Source organism: Aethalodelphis obliquidens, unplaced genomic scaffold, assembly GCF_003676395.1.
Source record: "Aethalodelphis obliquidens isolate GAN/ISIS:26980383/991018 unplaced genomic scaffold, ASM367639v1 scaffold10, whole genome shotgun sequence".
NCBI classification, from domain to species: domain Eukaryota; kingdom Metazoa; phylum Chordata; class Mammalia; order Artiodactyla; family Delphinidae; genus Aethalodelphis; species Aethalodelphis obliquidens.
The window spans coordinates 44,324,282-44,343,701 of NW_020837954.1; the positions used below are offsets into that span (position 1 = coordinate 44,324,282).

The 19,420-nt window shown below is 40.6% G+C and overlaps 1 protein-coding gene across 18 annotated transcripts in view; it reads left to right on the top strand.

Moving 5' to 3' along the window:
- The window catches only part of SIPA1L1 (signal induced proliferation associated 1 like 1), a 497,889-nt gene that overhangs the window by 356,051 nt on the left and 122,418 nt on the right, over positions 1–19,420 (top strand). For all 18 annotated transcript variants that reach the window (XM_027111671.1, XM_027111670.1, XM_027111665.1 and 15 more), the window contains one exon: positions 16,899–17,029. In XM_027111671.1, the coding sequence (XP_026967472.1) occupies positions 16,899–17,029 (131 nt within the window). The remainder of the gene's footprint in view (positions 1–16,898; positions 17,030–19,420) is intronic.

Here is a 19,420-nt window from a genome sequence, read left to right on the forward strand (position 1 = left end):
AGGGGGAAGGGTGAGCTGTGACAGGGCGAGAGAGAGTCATGGACATATACACACTAACAAACGTAAGGTAGATAGCTAGTGGGAAGCAGCTGCATGGCACAGGGATATCGGCTCGGTGCTTTGTGACCGCCTGGAGGGGTGGGATAGGGAGGGTGGGAGGGAGGGAGACGCAAGAGGGAAGAGATATAGGAACATACGTATATGTATAACTGATTCACTTTGTTATAAAGCAGAAACTAACACACCATTGTAAAGCAATTATACCCCAATAAAGATGTTAAAAAAAAAGACAGGGAATCTTTCAGAAGTATATGTACTCAAAGTATTTTATTTTCATTAAAATTTATAATAATAACTATATATTTGCTAAACTCTTGTGAGAGGCCGAGGGCGTTTCTTTCACAGTGATTCTACTATTTTGAATTCTACATTGTGTGACTAGTATAAACCATAAGAGCAAAAATACAGACACTAGCAAAGCAATCTGAATCTTACGGAATCTGAGGTTTCAGAATTTTTTCTCATTTTTTATAGGTCTCGCCCACATCTAATCCAACAGCTTTCCTTTAGTGATTGCTTTTATGAAGTCTTTCCAAAGCCTTCAGTTTAGTTTTTAATAGAAACAAGATTTATCTCTTGTACTCATATTCCATCAGCTTTCATAATATTTAATTAAATTTCATAATTACAATAACAAGTCAACTGGCATAAACAGGTTTGCGAAGACACAGCCGATTCTTTGTCAGCACGGAGTCCCAACTGGTGGGAGCAGAAAGTGTGTGTGGCACTAGAGATTGCCTGCTGATGCCATTGGGCATTTATCATTGTGGTTTACAGAGGGGACACAGAGCAGTAGTTAATACATGAAGCTGGTCCAGTGGAACGCAATATCAGAGAGCGCCTGCTGTGTTTTCTTAGGCTATACGACTTAGAATTTTCAAATTAGGCAGGTCATTTGTCACAATGTGATAAGATACAACAAATTATGGCTCTGAATGACATCACTTGAAGCTGAAATTAACACCCTTAAAGTATAACTGTGTATTAAAAAATTTATATAGTATCTAAACCTTTCTTAAATTTTATTTTCTTGAAGGATAGTTTATTTACAATGTTGTATTTAATTTCTGCTGTACAGCAAAGTGATTCAGTTATACATATATATGCATTCTTTTTCATATTCTTTTCCATTATGGTTTATCACAGGATATTGAATATAGCTCCCTGTGCCATACAGTAGGACCCTGTTGTTTATCCATTCTACATATAGTAGTTTGTGTCTGCTAATCCCAAATTCCCACTCCATTCCGCCCCCATTCCCCTTCCTTCTTGGCAACCACAAGTCTGTTCTCTATGTCTCTGAGTCTGTTTCTGTTTCATAGATAAGTTCATTTGTGTCATATGTTAGATTCCATATATAAATGGTATCTGTACTTTTCATCACAGTATAAAATAGAGTTAGACAAGTAATTCTGTCTTATTTTTAATATACAACTTGATTCAGTGAAATTAGTGCACTAACTCATTTTTCCTAATCAGAACCTGGAAGTGAGTCATCTTGTTGAAGGAGTACGCCAACGTCAGATGTAATTTATCTTCCAGCAACATAGAGTAGCACTACTGACCTGGTTGTACTACAACCTCTTCATCACCAGATATTTTCCATTCTGCCATTTAATGAATTCCTGACTTCACTGTGGCTAAGTCTCTGGAGGAAAATATTCACTTTACTGAAGTGTATATTGTTGACATTATATGTAAAATTTAATTGTATTAGGCTGATGAAGCTGCCATCACTTTTTAATATTAAATTGTTTTTATGAACATCATTATTTTGCAAATTTAGACTTGAGAGGATATTTGGCTCTATCACATAAGTCAAGTCCATTGCTGGAAAGATGCTGGCCCAGTAGAGGAATCCCACTGTTTGCATTTATTGAAATAAGCAACACACCATCAGTGTTCTTTCTGGTCCTTCCTCCTGCCCACTTCTCTTTGCTGTTTTGCCAATGTGTGTGGTGTTTTTATTGAGACTCACCTAGGATTAAATGACAGTAATAATGTAGCTAACATGTATTGTGTTATTACTTTGTGCTTTATGCAAACCTCCTCACATAATGCTCATAAGACCCCAAGGCAAAGTTGTCATTGTGATACGTCCAAGCGATACAACAACATCCTTCTTAGGCACAAACTAGGCAGTAGGATAGCATCAAAATTAATCTGGTCATCTCCCTTTGAGTACATATATTTTGTGTTTAGTTTTTACTTAGATAGTCACCATGATTAAAGTAGCAGTACAGGGCTTTTTCGGTTTTGCACTGAGTGTACAAGTGTCTGAGGCACATCCTCGCTGAATCCCATTCAGAAAGATGCACTAATGGAAAAGAGAGGAGCCCATGGGTTGCCTTGGCAGTGGTGTTTGTTGCTCCATTGATCAAAAGTGTTGATAGGCTTATCTGATGCCAGACAGGGTGTCACTCTCAAAGTCAAGTTATTGAAGATGCTGTGATAGGAAAGGGCCTCTTCCCCCTGCCCAGCGGCCAGGAGCAGCTGCCATTATCTGGTCTGAAGCTCATCTGCAAACATTTTCCCACTCCTGAAGAGAAGCAACACTAATGCTCTGCACTTGATTATTCTTCTGATAACTTTGAACCACCAGATTTGATTGTTCTTTTCTGGTTTACCTTCCTCCTCCTACACCTCCACCCCGCCCTACCCCACCATACGTGAGTGTTCGCACACCCACGCCCACACACACACACCCACAAAAGTCAGGTTCAGCAGTCCGCTGGGCTCCAGGATTATCAGTTTGAGGACACAAACACGTTGGATTTCAGTTGGTCTCGCAATGTCCAATTTTCTGTATTTACCTCTCACCCTCTTCTTATCAGCTGTCTTTCACATTTCTTTAGAATATATGCACTGAACTTCACTTGTACTTGGAGTGACAGCTTTAGTGCTCTGATATATTCTCCAGTTGTGTTATCAGGAGCTGTTCATCTAGTTCAGTTTGTTAAATGAGCATCGTTAAGTACCTATTGTAAGTTTTAGTGGATCATCGTAGGGTACATATAGAACATCAGAGAACATCGTACAGCTAAACTTATTTGTAAAGCCCTGGCTTATTTTGTTTGTTTAATTCTTCTGTAAGTATAGCAACATTAAGCTTGAGGAAAGTACTATGGATGCCTTGTAGCTCAGAGTTCTTTAAGGATAGCTATTCTGTGGTTAGTTTTTTGTGGACAGTCGTATTTCAAGGAAGTGGTAAACTCCAGAGTCAGCACGTCTGCTCTCCTGAGCCATGTTCTTGCTCTTGAACTGAACAGTTTATTTCTGCCAAAACTAATAGGGAAAGATTTTATACATGTATAATAACTTATTGTCTTAATGCCCTTGTCTTTTATTTTTTCTTGAGAGCATATCAACTGTATTTAATTGGTTCAAAGGTAGCTCTCTAGTTATTTAACCCTTTTCACAGAGATCTAGGGCCCTAAATAACTTCTTGAGAAACTCACCTAGGAGTGTTTTGCTGTTGTCTCTTCACCTGTTCAGGGTTTCTGGTAGCAAGAAGGCCATTCAGTAGGAAGGTTTGCATGTCTGCTCTTTGGAAAACAAGCATCCTCTCCTTTCTTGGCCGTGATCTGTCGAGTCCCATCACTGATCATCTGAGCTCTGATGTGTGAGGCGTTTGGGATTTCATATTACCTGAGCCATCTCCGTGCAGAGGTGTGTGAAAGCTGGTTAAAAGGGCATGTGCCTCAACTGCTCCTCTCTGTTTTGTTTTTAAAATCAAGCTAGACCGGCCCAAGGCCACATTTGCTCAAACACTTGACTTTACTCAAAGTCATCTTGTAAAGATCCAATCATATAGAAACAGAATGTGCTTTTGCAGTAAAACTGATGATGGAGACATTGGCCATTTGGTCATCCTTCAGCCCTTTAGGAAGTTCCACGTGAGATATTTACTTTAGAATCTGATGCCAGGAATTGTTTTCTGGTAGCTACCAAATGCCTGCCTTTCTAATGACAGGTGTGTTTTGTTTGTTTGCGTGTTTTATTTATTTATTTTTACAGTATCTCCTGTTTTACCTCAACTCCCAGAAGCAAATTTGATGCTCCAGTTTTATAACCTTCATTAATAACACATTTGTTTCCACTTTTGTCTTTTATTTTCCAATTTCTGTTTCATTAGCACAACTTACATATTTCCTTTACAATGAATGACCTCAAAAAAGTCTTTTTAGAAAAGGTAATTAGTATACATTTATATCCAAATGAAAGACCTCTGTTCCCAGGCTATGTCTTCAGTTCTAGCTACGTTTCTCACTCTCCATTACCTGCTTCCACCTGGTTGGTTATCTAGTTGGCAACTCGAACCCTGGGACACAAATTTTTTGACTTCATTTTTCTCCCTGAACAAGCCTCCCATCCCACATCCTTGCCCTCGTGCTGTAAATGCCACCATTATTATCAGTCACTTGGATTTGAAACACCAAAGCCTCTTTGTTGCCTCTCTTCATTGTTCTCAACCTCCAGTCAGTTGGGAAGGCCTCTTGAGTCTACCTTCGAATTGCTGCTAACTTTTGTTCTCTGTGTCCCAATCCCAGTTCTGTCACTTCAAGCCGGCGTTACCTCTTGCCCCAATTCTTGGCCATTGTCTTAGTCTCTCCATCTCTAGTCCGTCCTACCCAAAATGCAACTTCTTGTCTTTGCCAAATGCAGTCTAATCACATAGCACTTTATATTTTACATGATTGCATTTATGATTTAATCATGTAACAAATACATTATCGGTCAAGTCCTCTGAGAAGCAGGTGTTGAAACAGTATAGGCGTGCAAGTGGTTTGTTAGGGACCTGGGGGTAACGCCTGTGAAAGAAGAGGGCAGAGGAAGCAGAAGTTAGCAGGGAAGGCCTTCAGTCCACAATGCAGGTCTGACACCATGAAAGTAAAAGGGAAAAGAAGCAAAAGTGGGCAGGGGGAGCCTCAGCCCACCGTGCACATCTGGCAAAGTCTCAGCCAACGCCATGGAACGAAAAAGAGCATTAGAGAAGTCATTTGTTGGGCAGTAACAGCCAGGCCCCGTCACCCCTGGCATGCTCAGTCCTGGGGCTGCCCAAGAAGAGTGTGGCTGGGCTGGAAAACTGTGGAAGATCCAGAGATGCTACAGCCAGAGACTTTCAGCTCATTGCATTACTTGTGGCTGAATGGGTTGTGAGCCCTTTCTGGAAGGAGCGATGTTAAGTGTTGCGCCTCTGTGGCTGCCACAGGTGCGTGAGTGCCTTCATCATGCTCGGCACGATTTTGGACACTTGGAGTGAGAAGTAAAACGGAGCACCTTGCTTTGTGACCGCCTGGAGGGGTGGGATAGGGAGGGTGGGAGGGAGGGAGACGCAAGAGGGAAGAGATATGGGAACATATGTATATGTATAACTGATTCACTTTGTTATAAAGCAGAAACTAACACACCATTGTAAAGCAATTATACTCCAATAAAGATGTAAAAAAAAAAAAAAAAGAAAAATAAATCTAAAAAAAAATAGAGCACCTTCATGAGCCTACATTCTGGTGGAGGGAAGCAGACAGTAAACAAATCAAACAAAAGTATATACATGCTTACTGTGAAAATTAATAATGCAGAGTTGGAGAAAGTAATCCCTCTCCTAATTCTAATAGTTTGATTTGTAATCTTCTCTAGCTTTTCTTTTTTTTTTTAATTGAAGTACAGTTAATTTACAATGTTGTGTTAGTTTCAGGTGTACAGCAAAATGATTCAGTTATACATACATATAGAACGATTGATACTTTTTCAGATTCTTTTCCATTATAGGTTATTACAAGATATTGAGTATAGTTCCCTGTGCTCTACAGTAGGTACTTGTTGTTTACCTGTTTATATATAGCAGTTTTTATACGTTTCTAAATCTTTTCTTACTCAAAAATTTATTATCCAATTTACTATTAATGAGTGCCCTTCATATTTTTTAAGTAGTTTTAAGAATTAACAACTGCACATTCATACATTTATTTATTTGTTCATGACGTAATGTTTATTAAGCATCTACTCCATGCCAGCTACAGTGCTCAGAGGCAGAACAAAAGCAAATAATTTTTTTTCTAGTTTCTTTCCCTTAAGTGATCTGTACCTTCTGAGTTGTATTTTCTGTTTGTCTTTCATGCTGTCGGTTTTCCTTAGTTGTCCAGTAATCTTTGCCACATTTATGAACAAAGGCCAAGGAGAATTGGTGTAGGTGGCAAGCTTCCCCTGCAGCGCTGTGGGTCTCTTTCCCTAGCTGGCCTCACATTACATGGGGGAAGTGAGGGCTAGCACTGGAAAAGTAGTGAGACCCCCTAACAGGGGGGAGTGTGTAGACTGAGAGGGTAGTGAACCCGGTGCAGATAGAAACCCACATGGGCGCCGGAGTCGGGAGGGCTTTATTGCGCTCCCCTCCTGCCTTTCCTCCCGCCCGTGCATCAGAGTGGGTTGTTCTCCCTGTGTCTCCTGGGATTCTGAATAACCTGCTCCTTCTCAAAGATGCAAGTGCTTTCCCACCACTGTTCCAAGTCACCCTATGCCCTGGTCTCTGCCCAGGGCTTTCTATGGCGCCCTGGTTCATAACCAGTCTAAGCATTCCTTGAAGGCAAGGACCACAGGTTAGGCAGGCTCAGCAAACGTTTCACAACTGAACGAATGTTTGGTCCTGATGTAAATTATAAAATTTATTGCGTTGAGGAGCCAGTGTATCTTACATTTATATATAGCATCAGGTAGAGGCAGGGAGGGCCCACTGTGTACATGACCTTGTGTTATACTCTGGACACCAAATGGTATGTTACAGTTCCTTTTCCTCTCTTTTCAGGAAATGAGACCACAGATAAGTCTGTGTGTGGTCATGGTGGTTTTGTGGAAATTAACCACGACCACCAGTCGATCCCCATAGACCCAAAACACAATTATGGAGACTGATTTTTACTGTTGTAAACCTTCTTAGACACAAATGATGGATGCTAAAGTCAGTGGATGACAGTTTGAGGAGAAACAGGAGAAGAAGCAGGATTTACATAATCTCAAAGTATCTCCCCAAAGATACTTGTAAACCACGAGGAGAAAAATAGTAACTTTTCAGGGAAGAAACCTGTCACGTGCCACCTTAATGGAATGAATCAGGTTTCTTTCATGAACTCCATGAAATGATGCACTGAGGTTACATCATTTCTGTGGTTCTCTTGCGCAAAATGCATACGTTAGTCCAATCATGTGAAACCACCGGACAAACCCAAATTGAGTGATAAATACTGTTCAGAGGTGTCACGGTCATGAAAGACTGTTACAGACTGAGGAACTGTAACAGACTGCGGGAGACTAAGAAATAGTAACAATTAAGTACAACATGGGATAATGAATGAGATTTCAGAGCGAAAAAGGACATAGTGGAAAAACTAGTGAAACTTGAGTAAGATCTTTAGTAAATGTTAATTTACTGATTCTGATTAATGACGACTGTACTATATGTAGTTACATAAGATGTTAACATTGGGGAAGACTGGGTTAAGGATATATGTATTGAAATGCTTTGTACTATATTTGCAACTTCTCTGTAAGTCCAGAAGCAGTCAAGATAAAATGTAAAAAACAAAAACCTTCAGGTACAGTCGATAACAGCAGCTGACATGAACCATCCACATGAAAATGGGAACGCTTCCTCAACTTTGTGTGTCAACATGCCTCAAGGCGAATGCCATGCTTACTAGTTCCTATACCCAAAGAATTTCTATGCTCTTTGTTTTGCAGTTTCGAGGACATAAGGGCCCTTTAGATCTGTTATTGCAGTACAAGTTAACATACAATAAATCCTGCCACCTATTTTTCAAATGCACACCTCATTATTAACTTCAGACACCAGTGAGCCACCAAAATTAGGTGCTCAAAACATACTTGCTGTATTGTACCACTTGCTTTGCTTCTCTTCTCTTGGAGTTCCCTGCTGTGTACGGGGAGGTCATGCATCTGAACTTCAGGGCAGCAAGAGGAGAGACCTCCCTAACTGCATTCGAGTCAAGTAGAAGCATTCAGCAGAAGCAACCTCAGCAACCCATATCGACACAAGTGTGTGGGCTGTGCCGAGTTTTTGAGACACATTGCATGGGCTTCACCCTCATGAGTGGCAGTGACTTTGGCCTTGACTGCATTTCTGACTGTTTCTGAGGGACTTCCTTTCAAACCCTTCAGAAGCATTTTACACAGACATCTTGCTGCAATATCCCTAGTAAGGAGATACAGAAGATTTTTTTAAATATAAAGACATTGAGTTAGAGACAGGTGTTTCATTATCATTTCTTTCATTTGGATGTTAATTTTTTTTTTTTCCTGAGCTGGCATTTGTAACTAACATTAAACTTAAAGAGTTACATTAATATGCAACCTTGTAAACTGTGCTTTATATACTCTTTGACCATTTGCAAACCAAATACATTTTTTATACTTATAAAAATCTTCCTATTGTAAAAGTCACATATATTCATTACAGAAAAATTAGCAACTATAGCCAATTAATCATGTGATTACTACTGATTTTATTTCTCATCTTTTTTTAATACATATTCATTTCTTAAGTAAAATAAGGATCATTAAATATAGTTTTATGTATTTTTTCATGGTTCCATAATTGGCTGTGCCATCATTTATTTAAAGTTTTCCAGCTGTTCTATAGTCAGGCGTTCCAGTTTCTTATTATAAATCATTCTTACATTAGATCTTCCTAAGTGTCTTTTGATTGTTTGTTTGTTTGTTTTTCCCCCATTGACCCCTTTGGCAGTTTGGTGAAATCTATGGACTCTCCTTAGAATAATGTTTTTAAGTGCATAAAATAAACGTACAAAGCAAACCAAGCATATTAAAATACAATTGCAAGAGTGTTAAAAATTTTGTGACATACTATATGGATGCTTCTTATTGCATTAACAAAAAGATCTAGCATCAGATCTGATAACTACCATAATTTCAAAGTTGTGATGAGCATAACTGATATTTTGATATGTCTGCAGCAACTGTAATGTGATATGAAAATGTATGTTTTCTATTGGCATCAAAGTCACACGTACAGCTAATATTACTGTAGTTGGCTGGCTCATTTACAACTAACAGAAATGCTACGTTTCATTTAGAAGTTAGTGAAAATAAAGGTATAATTTTTTCATTCAAGTTCATGGACCCCCTAATTTCTATCCATAGACAAGTTTAAAAACCTTGACCTTACATAAATGATCTTGTTATGTAACTTTTTTCCCACATGTCCAATTATTTACGTAAGGTAGAGCCCTGGTGTGAACTTTATAGGAACCTTGAATTTTATTGCCAAATTTTTCTTAAGAAAGCTTAAACCAGGAAGGTCCAATTGATATTTTAAGACTGTATAGTGTTTAATATTTTCTTGACTACTTTAAATATTTACAGTTTTTATTTTAGACCATTTATTATAGGTCCAAAACATTTTCATTTCTTCGGTCACTCATGAGATTGAATTTTTTAAAATATAATTATTGGCTATTTGTCATAGAAAATGGCCAATTAAAAATCTCCTGTTTTGACACTGATACTTTTTATTTTCCCTTTGTTTCAATTAGCGCTTTCTTTGTACTGTTTTTCTTTAACCATTTGTATGCAATTTATTAATGTCGGTCTTAGTCTACTTTTTATTGGCAAGTTAGGGGGCTACTGGGGGCTGCTTAGTCACGTGAGACTTTAAGCCTAACAACTTCCTGTAATTTTGGCAAATAGACCAACTTACCTTTTAAGAGTTACCTATGGAAGCATAAATTGGAACTTCAGAGTACTGTGCACTTTGTAAATGTGGCAATTACTCTTATGCAACCATAATTATAAGCTTAGGGGAGTGCTTTGGGACAGAATTCTGGCCTGTGGCCAGTCCTGTGTAAATGTCCCCATCCATTACTCTGACCTGCTTTTGATTATGATGCGAAGTCCTAGGCTATTTAGTTCTCATGGAACCTCCACCCTTATAATTAGGATGAGCCCTTTGGGGACCAGAGACAGAACCTCTGAGTAGTGCTCTTCTTGGAAAGAGCCATTCATTCATTCATTCATTTAAATTTTTTAAAACTTTTAAAATTTAATTTATTTTTGGCTGCCTTGGGTCTTTGTTGCTGCACGCGGGCTTTCTCTAGTTGTGGCCAGCGGGGGCTACTCTTCGTTGCGATGCACGGGCTTCTCATTGCGGTGGCTTCTCTTGTTGCGGAGCACGGGCTCTAGGCGCGCAGGCTTCAGTAGTTGTGGCACGCGGGCCCAGTAGCTGTGGCGCGCAGGCTCAGTAGTTGTGAAACACGGGCTTACTTGCTCCGCAGCATGTGAGATCTTCCCGGACCAGGGCTCGAACCCATGTCCCCTGCATTGGCAGGCAGATTTGTAACCCCTGCCGCCAGGGAAGTCCTCGGAAAAAGCCATTTAAACAGTTGGATCCTTATTACCTCCACTTTGGCAAACCTGTGTTTTCATTTTTAAAGCAGAATATGCTGTTGCCGCTCTTTTGTGATTTTATTTTCCTTTCCTTACAATTAAAATGCCAGGCTTTTAACTTTTTTTTGCCTTTTTGCACACATGCTTATCCGCAGCTTGAAACTGGGTGATGTGACTGTACTTGATCTAATTACTTGGGGCTTTGAACTATTTACTATGTCCCCTCTGTAAAAATGTGAAAATTTTATTATTTATTATTGTGACTATGTCAGCCAGAAATATGGCTATTTGTGTGGAATGTTCTAGTGATAGCAGAACTAGGCATTGGTGCTCTTCGTACCATCCTTGTTAAAACTCAAGAACTAGAACTAATAAGAAAACTTCAGGCTGAAAATTTGTTTAGGTGCTAAAAATGAGAAATGAAGGCAGCGGAGAATCAGGCATGTAAGGATAAAACATGAATATTGGTCCCTTTAAACCCGGTGACAAGGGCTTCCCTGGTGGCGCAGTGGTTAAGAATCCACCTGCCAATGCAGGGGACACGGGTTCGAGCCCTGGTCCGGGGAGATCCCACATTACATTGCTGTGGAGCAGCTAAGCCCGTGCGCCACAACTACTGAGCCTGCACTCTAGAGCCCACGAGCCACAACTACTGAAGCCCATGTGCCTAGAGCCCGTGCTCCACAACAAGAGAAGCCACTGCAATGAGAAGCCTGTGCACCTCAACGAAGAGTAGCCCCCGCTCGCCGCAACTAGAGAAAGCCTGCGTGCAGCAATGAAGACCCAATGCAGCCAAAATAAATAAATAAATTTATTAAAAAACAAACAAACAGAAAAAACCCCACAGTGACCCCTTGGCAATGTAGCACATCAAGGAGTAAAGCTTTATGTGTCAACTGGCTAGTTAATCCCTTTAGGCATCACATTTTATTTAACTAGTTTTTATTCACAATACAGTTTTAGAAACGTTTGGGAAGATAATGTTAGATGTAATGGCTAAGAAAATGAGCTTTGGAATTGGTACTTAAAATAATATGTTTGAGTTCTGGTGTTGCTGTTTACTAGTTGTGGCTGGGAAGTGACTTATTCTGTCTAAATCATATTTGCTACATCTGTGAAAAAGAAGGCAAAGCCTGTATTTTCATGGTTGATGTGCGTATTAGAGTGCTTGGCAGAGTTCCTCACTTTGCTGCATTATATCATTCTAATGGAGTGATTGCAATACTGGTTTTTGGCATTCCAGTCGGCTGGCACAAAAATATCATTATTTTTGGTGGTGTAATCCCTGTATTTCAGTTCATCCATCAGCAGATTTAACCACCCTGCTTGAGTCTCCAACTCCTCTTTCCTTTCCCTTTCCTCCCTCTGACTTTCATCATCAAAGGCTTCCTGGCCTTTCTTTAACACTTATCATCTGCATCTCCCCTGTCCTTGTACCCCTTCTCTCCCTTCTGTCCCGCCGCCCCCAAAAAGATAAAGCGGATTGTAGGTATGGCTGGAAGAGCTCTCTGCAGTTGATGGATAGCACCGCCAGCAAAAGGCGGAGGTATATGGCTGGTAGGAAGAAATAAAACATGGTGCAGAGAGGAGCAAGTACCAAAGTGCTGCCCCAAGCCTGTGGTCCCAAGAGGAAAGTACCGCAGTCCAGTGAACTTGAAGGACAGGCAGCGGCAAGAGTGGCCAGAAGGACTGGACACAGGATATCCCTAAAAGGCTGGGTTTTAAGTTTAAAAAAAAAAAAAGTCATGTGTCTTGAGATCAAAGTTTAAAGACTCAAAAATTCTATTTAAGGTAATTTGCTGAACCAGACTCCTCTATTGGCGAATTATACATTGCATTCGGATTTTGAACTGAAAAAGTTGTGTTCGTGTAGAAAGGATTTTTGTCTATACTTCTGTAATCCTCAGGAGCAGAAAAGTGGATGGTGGACCAAAAAGCAAGGCTTTTATTGTAAGAATAATTCTTACTCAAGTTGAAAGACTTTTTGAACAAGTAGAGTCTGAACATGATATTAGTGAATTTAACACAGGAAGCCAGACCAGAATCTCCATCTCTACTGACGAAACTGAAATAAAGATCAAATGGAAATGCTTTCTTGGAAATAATAGCTAGAGCTCTTTTTCAGTAAAAGAAGATTGATGTTTCTGCACAAACACACAAATAAGTTTTTAAAAGATCTTCCTGGAGTTATCAAATCAGAAATGGGTTTGTATGAACATAGAGTCTGAAGAAGGTGTTAGAAGTTAGTTTATAATGATCTCATCAGCATTCCCCCAACTCAGAAATGTACTTCTTCAGTAGCTGGGAAAAAAATCGCACAAAAATATAGCCAGGTGTTCAGAACGACACACACAAAAAAGTTTAAATGATCTTTAATTTTTTTTTCATTTTTAAATCAATATTCTTCATTTTTATGTAGGATTTAGTTTCTTTTTAAAATAACGCTATTATTTTATCTGCCAATTTATACTCAAATGATTGTGTTTAATATTTGTATTTTTATAAATTTACATTTTTCTGTTGTAACATTTCTAAATTTTTGTAGTTGAAATATATTAAATATTTGGTTTCCCTAATCTGTATTTTTATGAATTCTTTTTTTTTAATTTATTTATTTATTTTTGGCTGCGTTGGGTCTTCATTGCTGTGCGCGGGCTTTCTCTAGTTGCGGCGAGCAGGGGCTACTCTTCATTGCTGTGTGCGGGCTTCTCATTGTGGTGGCTTCTCTTGTTGTGGAGCATGGGCTGTAGGCACACCGGCTCAGTAGTTGTGGCTCGTGGGCTCTAGAGCTCAGGCTCAGTAGTTGTGGTACGCGGGCTCAGTAATTGTGGCTCACGGGATTAGTTGCTCCGTGGCATGTGGGATCTTCCCAGACCAGGGCTCGAACCCGTGTCCCCTGCATTGGCAGGTGGATTCTTAACCACTGCGCCACCAGGGAAGCCCATGAATTCTTAAAGTATTATTGTTACTATACAAAGTACACACTTTCATTTTGCTCCAGTGTTCAATCACTCTTTGAGAGGATGTCTAAATATTTCAGATGCGACTTGAAGGATGAGAGGACTTAGTCAAATAAAGAGGAGTTGTGGGAAGAATGTTCTAGGTAGGTCGTCTCAGGTGAGAAGGGGCACAGTGAGTTGAGAGGTTCACTATGATTGGTTCTCAGAGTTCAGAAGGATGATGGAAATGTCCAAGTTGAAACTGGAGTGATAGGCTGGTGACAGGCTGTGAGAGCCTTTGGGAAGCCACGAGAAGTATCCAAGGACAGGTGGGAAACCAGAGGAGGGTTTTAAACTTAATAGTGATGGTCAAGTTTGCATCTTAGAAGCCAATCAGGAAAAGCCAATCAATCAGAAGACTCACAAACATCCAGGCAAATGATGATGAGGGTAAATCAGTGGCAGTGAGACGGAGGAAAAGGAGGTGGATTTGAGAACTATTTAGGAACTAGAATTCACGAGGCGTGACATTGGGTCTGGCATGAGCAACTAGAGGAATGTGGTAGCAGTTGCCGAAATTGGGGTTGCAGGGAAAGCTGTATAGGTTTGTATGGAAGGTGATGGGTTCACTTTTCCTGATGCCATGGGACAAACAAACAGTGAGTTCCGTTAGGTAGATGTAAAGATCCAGGGCTCACAGACATCTAGAGCGGGCAGGTGGACTCTTGAGAGTCATCAGCATTGAGATGGCAGTGGAAGTTCTGAGAGTGGATGGAAGATTCCAGATGGGAAGAGGAAGGGAAACTGAGTAAGAAGAGCCAGAGTGGTGGAAGGAAAATCAGGAGAGGGTGTGTCTGAGAAGACAGGATGAGTGTTTCTAGAAAACAAATGAAATGGCCAACTGTGCCATTGGCGAGTTGTTGTGGCGAATTTGAGCAGGATGAGGGCCAAAAGTTTCCATTTGTTTTAACTTTAAGGCTGACATTGGTGACTGTGCAGTGGCGTCAGATGATAGGAATCCTAAAGTGAAGAATTAGGCATCTCTTTCAAGAAGTTTCCAGTGGAAGGAAAGAAAAAGGAGGTAACCTGGAGGTGGATAAGGAATTGAGGGTAAGTGTTATGGTTAAAGATGAAGGAAACTCGAGCCTGATTGAATGATGATGGGAATGAGCAGGCAGAGAGGGGAAGTTGAAGATACAGGGCGGGTGACCAGGCATCAGTGTCCCTGGGAAGGTGGAATGAGTGGAGACCAGAATCTCGGGGGAGATCGGGTTTTAGATTGTAAAGGAAAGGAAGCAAAAGTCTGGACCCAGGTAAGTGTGTGTGATGGTGGAAAGTGAGGACAGTTGCTTCTGAAATGGCTCTTTATCTTCTCTGTGATGTAGACAGCATTATCTGCTAAGATTGAGAGAAGGTAGATGGGGGGAGTTTGAGGGAGAACAGAGAATATTTGAGACCTCTTCTCTGGAGAAGGAGAGCAAGAGCAGACCAGGGACAGCTTGAGGATGGGTTGAGGTTATTGGCACTAATTGAGAGCGACCCCCATCTTGGTGAATTTCTCCAGCAGCAGAGAATAGCAGTCTCACCTGCCCTTCCTGAGGTTTGTGGTGGGGGGTGTTTGAGGAGTTTCTGGAGAGTCAGGTTTCAGTAGAGTCCATGAAGTGCAAGGAACAGGATATAATGAATGAGACTCTCATCTTTGACACATTCACTGGTGGTCTCTGCTGCCGGGTTAAAATATGCTCTGACGTTATTGAAGTTTGTTAAGCTCTTCGCTCCTTCAGTGAATGGCCCCAGACTGCTGTCTTGTTTCTCTTTCAGTTCTTGTCCGCGTTTTTATACTATTTCTGTCTCCTCCCTTTCTGTTTTCTTCCTTGTTGTCAGTTGTTCTGTCCCATTGCTGTCTGCATGAAAGTCTCTATCAGCCCTACACCCTGGACTTTGTCAACACCTGGAATTATCACACCTCTGAAATCAAGCTGTGGGCTTGAAGATCAGACAACCACACTTATTAAAATTATGTGCAAAGTAAGAGTAAATAACCTCTGAGTGTGATTCTCACGTGCTATGCTTTGAGGGCGTACATAAGTGTTTGTACATGAATTATGTGATGTTTATTGGGTTGTTTCTCAGCTGTCCATATATGAGATGTTTGTTGCTTGTATTCCCATTGTGTTTCCCTTATTTTGAATTTCCGTGGATTATGATAATATTCTTAGAGAGCCCGTGATATTAATGAGTACATCTTTTATAATTGTTCTTTAGTACTTGCAAAGCATTTTCATACGTTATTACCTAAATTTTAAAATGACATGATTAGATATTTTATGCTGTTGTTTCTTATTATTCTCATGGATTTTCAAATACATGTTTTGTATGAGAATAACATGTATTTTCAAATATTGATGCATTTTGTATGAGAATAACCTACCATGTCACAACTCAGTCATTTAACCATGTCACATGTAAATGAAATAGGACAATGTAAAGTAAGTGTTTTGGAGGTTCGAAAAGTAAGTTATCTGTTCTGGCTTTTCATATATTTGTTTTATTCGCTTTCTCATCTGTAAACGTATCATGTCTGTATCAACGATTTTAATTTTTTTTTAAGAAGTAGATATTTAGGTGTAGAGTAAATATCACTTTTTACGTTTTCTGTAAATTAATTTAATTTTGATCGTGACCTTCCTTCTTGTCAGGAGGAAGGTAAAGTCAACACCGGTCATTTGGACACTTTCCCCCAAACCCCAAGGTTGTGCCAAGGTTTGGAGTCTGGAGCAATGCCAGACATTGAGGAGAGAGGCCCCTGAGTCGTCATTAGTCACACGGCCACACTGGTTGCCTAGGAGAGACCCGTTATCCCAGCCCTCACTTCCCTCCAGGTTCAGTGGCTCTGTGGAATGCCTTTTGTGCTTACTATGTGGGAACCATTGGTGAGGCCCAGAGCCCTGGGTCTGAGCTTCTGCCTCCCAGGAGCACTTTGAAGCTCTTACCTCTGAGCTAAGACTCCATCTTACTTGGGCACCATGGGAGGAAAGCTGCCGAGTAACTCACAGACCCCTCTCCAGTCCAGGGAATCTTTTTTAATCTGCAGGAAATCCCTCCGTATGCAAACTCTGTTCTCAATAGGTTTGGGGGGAGTTTGTTGTTGTTGTTGTTGTTGTTTTTATGAAAGCTAAGAAGCCCTGACACAATATATCCTGTTTATAAGGAGAAAACACAAATTTCTTTTTAAAAAAATAGCAGAGCAGTAAGTTGCCGAGTAGTAAACACCTGAACAGGCAACCTCTGTTGTCTTACCTCCTCTGAGACTAAACCTGCATAGCTAAGTCTTTACTTTTATAACTTATTGAAGAATACTGATTTTGTTAAATGCGTTTACATTTTATTGGTATAATTTCTGAGTGATCTAAATAAGCAGCATATAACATTTTTAAGCATTCTATAAATACTCTAATTTTGTTTTGTCTCATTGTACCTAAGAACACTGGAACTATTTTGGGGCAGATGAGAATCTTGGTCCGGTGGCTGTGAGCATTCGAAGGGAAAAACCTGAAGAAACGAAAGAAAATGGATCTCCATACAACTACCGAATAATTTTTAGAACTAGTGAGGTAAGTCGCACATGAGAAAGACTTGAGAGGCTTAATTTAATTGAGGAAAAAATAGAGTAGTAGCAGTAGCAAAGCAATTAAATTTAATAGCTCATGGTTACAAATGTCTTTAGAATAAACAAAGACCCCTTTCATTCATTCCGGTGGTGATAGGGCTGGACATAATGGTTAGATCTGGACCCTTTCTTCCCATCTAACTCTGGATAGATGCAATAAATGAATGGGAGTTTTGATTCACAGAAAGATATGTCCATTAACTGTGACCCAAGGAAATTGGAGTCCTCAGAATCCCAAACTGGATATTACATATCCTGCTTGGGCAGCCGGAAGGCACCGAGCCAGCTTGAGGAGGCAGAGAGGGTCAGCCAAGACTTAACTCACTTTTCCAAACTACTGCTTAGGACATTTCTTGACCCAAGAAAACTCTTTTCTTCTTGCATTTTCACTTTGCCATCTTGGACCTGTTCTCTGAGGCCTAAAATGCGGGCTGTTTGAACCAGAGGCTGTCTAATTGTGGGTAAGACAGGTTCTTGGAGCTCTTTAGGGATCTAAGTACACATAATATGTGAGTTTTTATTTTAAAATGAAATTCAGGTCAAAAAAAGAAAAGGAAACATAAAATAGCCAACAAAGCATTTAAAAAAAAAAAAACTCGTGAAGTTTGGGACTATGAGATTTTTTTCCTTTGTTTTCTTTCTAAACATATGTTTAGTTGTGCCAGCTATCAATTTATTGCCTCTTTGAACCAGATCACTTTAGGATTGTTGTTATGCATTAATGCCTAATGCTCCCTTGAGGTATCTAGAAAATAATGGTTTTGAAACTAGTTTAAATAGGGCATTTGGCTTCATTTCCCCCATTGAATACAAAGCAGGTTGCAGGGGTTGGCTTCACTTAGTAATTGTTCCTCAGCTTGAACTCTGGGGAAATTAAAAATAGGATTTTTAAAGGCACGGCTTTAATATCTAATGTGTTGTGTCGAGTGGCCCGAGAGAAACAAAGAACTCACATGCTGTAGGGTCCTTTTTCTCTGTGCCAAAGCCGATCGTTAAGCAGGGTCAGTACTTTTGTTGAACGTGAAAAGCACAGAGAACACACTGTGTTTTTGAAGTTGGGTGTCCGTAGTCGCTCCTCAGATGCCACCGGATTTCTGAGAGCCACACTTAGCTCCTCCCACCTGTTTTTGTCCTTCCTGTCCTTACCTTTCCCCCTCCCTAAGGCCACTCTGATTTAAGTCCTCATCATACTGTTCCTTTCCTATGTTTTTTTATCCATTTCAATTCCTCTTCTTGCCACTATCCTATCATTCTTCATGCCGGACGTTGAAGCTTTCTAAATCGGTACTTTCGTTCTCAGATCCTGTCTCTGGTGTCCACGATTGTCCCTTCCAGCTTGCCTTGCAAGCACACCACGGCTGGTCACCCCTTTCTCTCCAGGTCAACTCCTATCCTAGGTGAATGTGGTCCCTCTGCTTCTCCCTGCCTCAGCCTCAAGTGCTCGACCTGTACCTCCCTCCTGCAGTTACAATTAAACCACACCTAAGGATTCTCTAGTCCTGTAGTTCAGTCCTTTTCCTTTTCCGTCCAACCCATTTGACGGTCCATGGGGCCACTTCCTTACCCTTTGATTGAAACATCCAAGTCAAATGTCGTTCATGGTTCAGAAACCCATTACCACCAGTTTTCATGTTCAAATTAATGTTTAACCAGTGACAACCCCGTTGTTACAATTGCTCAAGCCAGAGACCTTGAGGCCACTTTTGACTCCTCTCTTCTCCTTCCTCCTGCTCCCCACATCGGGTGTGTCCACAAAACTGGTTGACTTTGTCTTCAATTGTCTTCAAAATGTATCCAGAATTCTACCGCTTCTCCAATCCCACTGCCTCTGCCTGGGCCAAGCCACCATCATCTTTCTCCAAGAACCATTCTTCCTGCTTGTGCCCTTAAGCCCTGCATCCTTTCAAGCCCAGCAGGAGTCCTTTAGAAACGTAATCCACGTCTTGTCATTCCTCAATTCAAAATCCTTTCATGGTTTCCCATCTTCCAGTTAAAAGTCATTCTCCTTGCTAGCCTAGGAGTCCAGACGCATCTGCTTCCGACCTTGACCTCATCTCCGAAAACTCCCCCTCACTGAGTCTTTTCCAGCCACACTGGCCTCCTTCCCTCTGGGCAATCTCAGGACACCTCTGTCCAGGGCTCCGATAGTCCCTATTCCTCTGTCTTCAGTGTTGTCTCCAGGCATCCTCGTGGCCGCAGCTCTCTCTCTTCCTTCTGGCCTTATACTCTTAAGTTACAGGGGCCTTCCTTGGCCACTGGATCTAAAATTTCTACTCCCTCATATCTCATTTCATGTCCAATTCCAGGCTTTCTTTTTTACATGAACACTTAACCA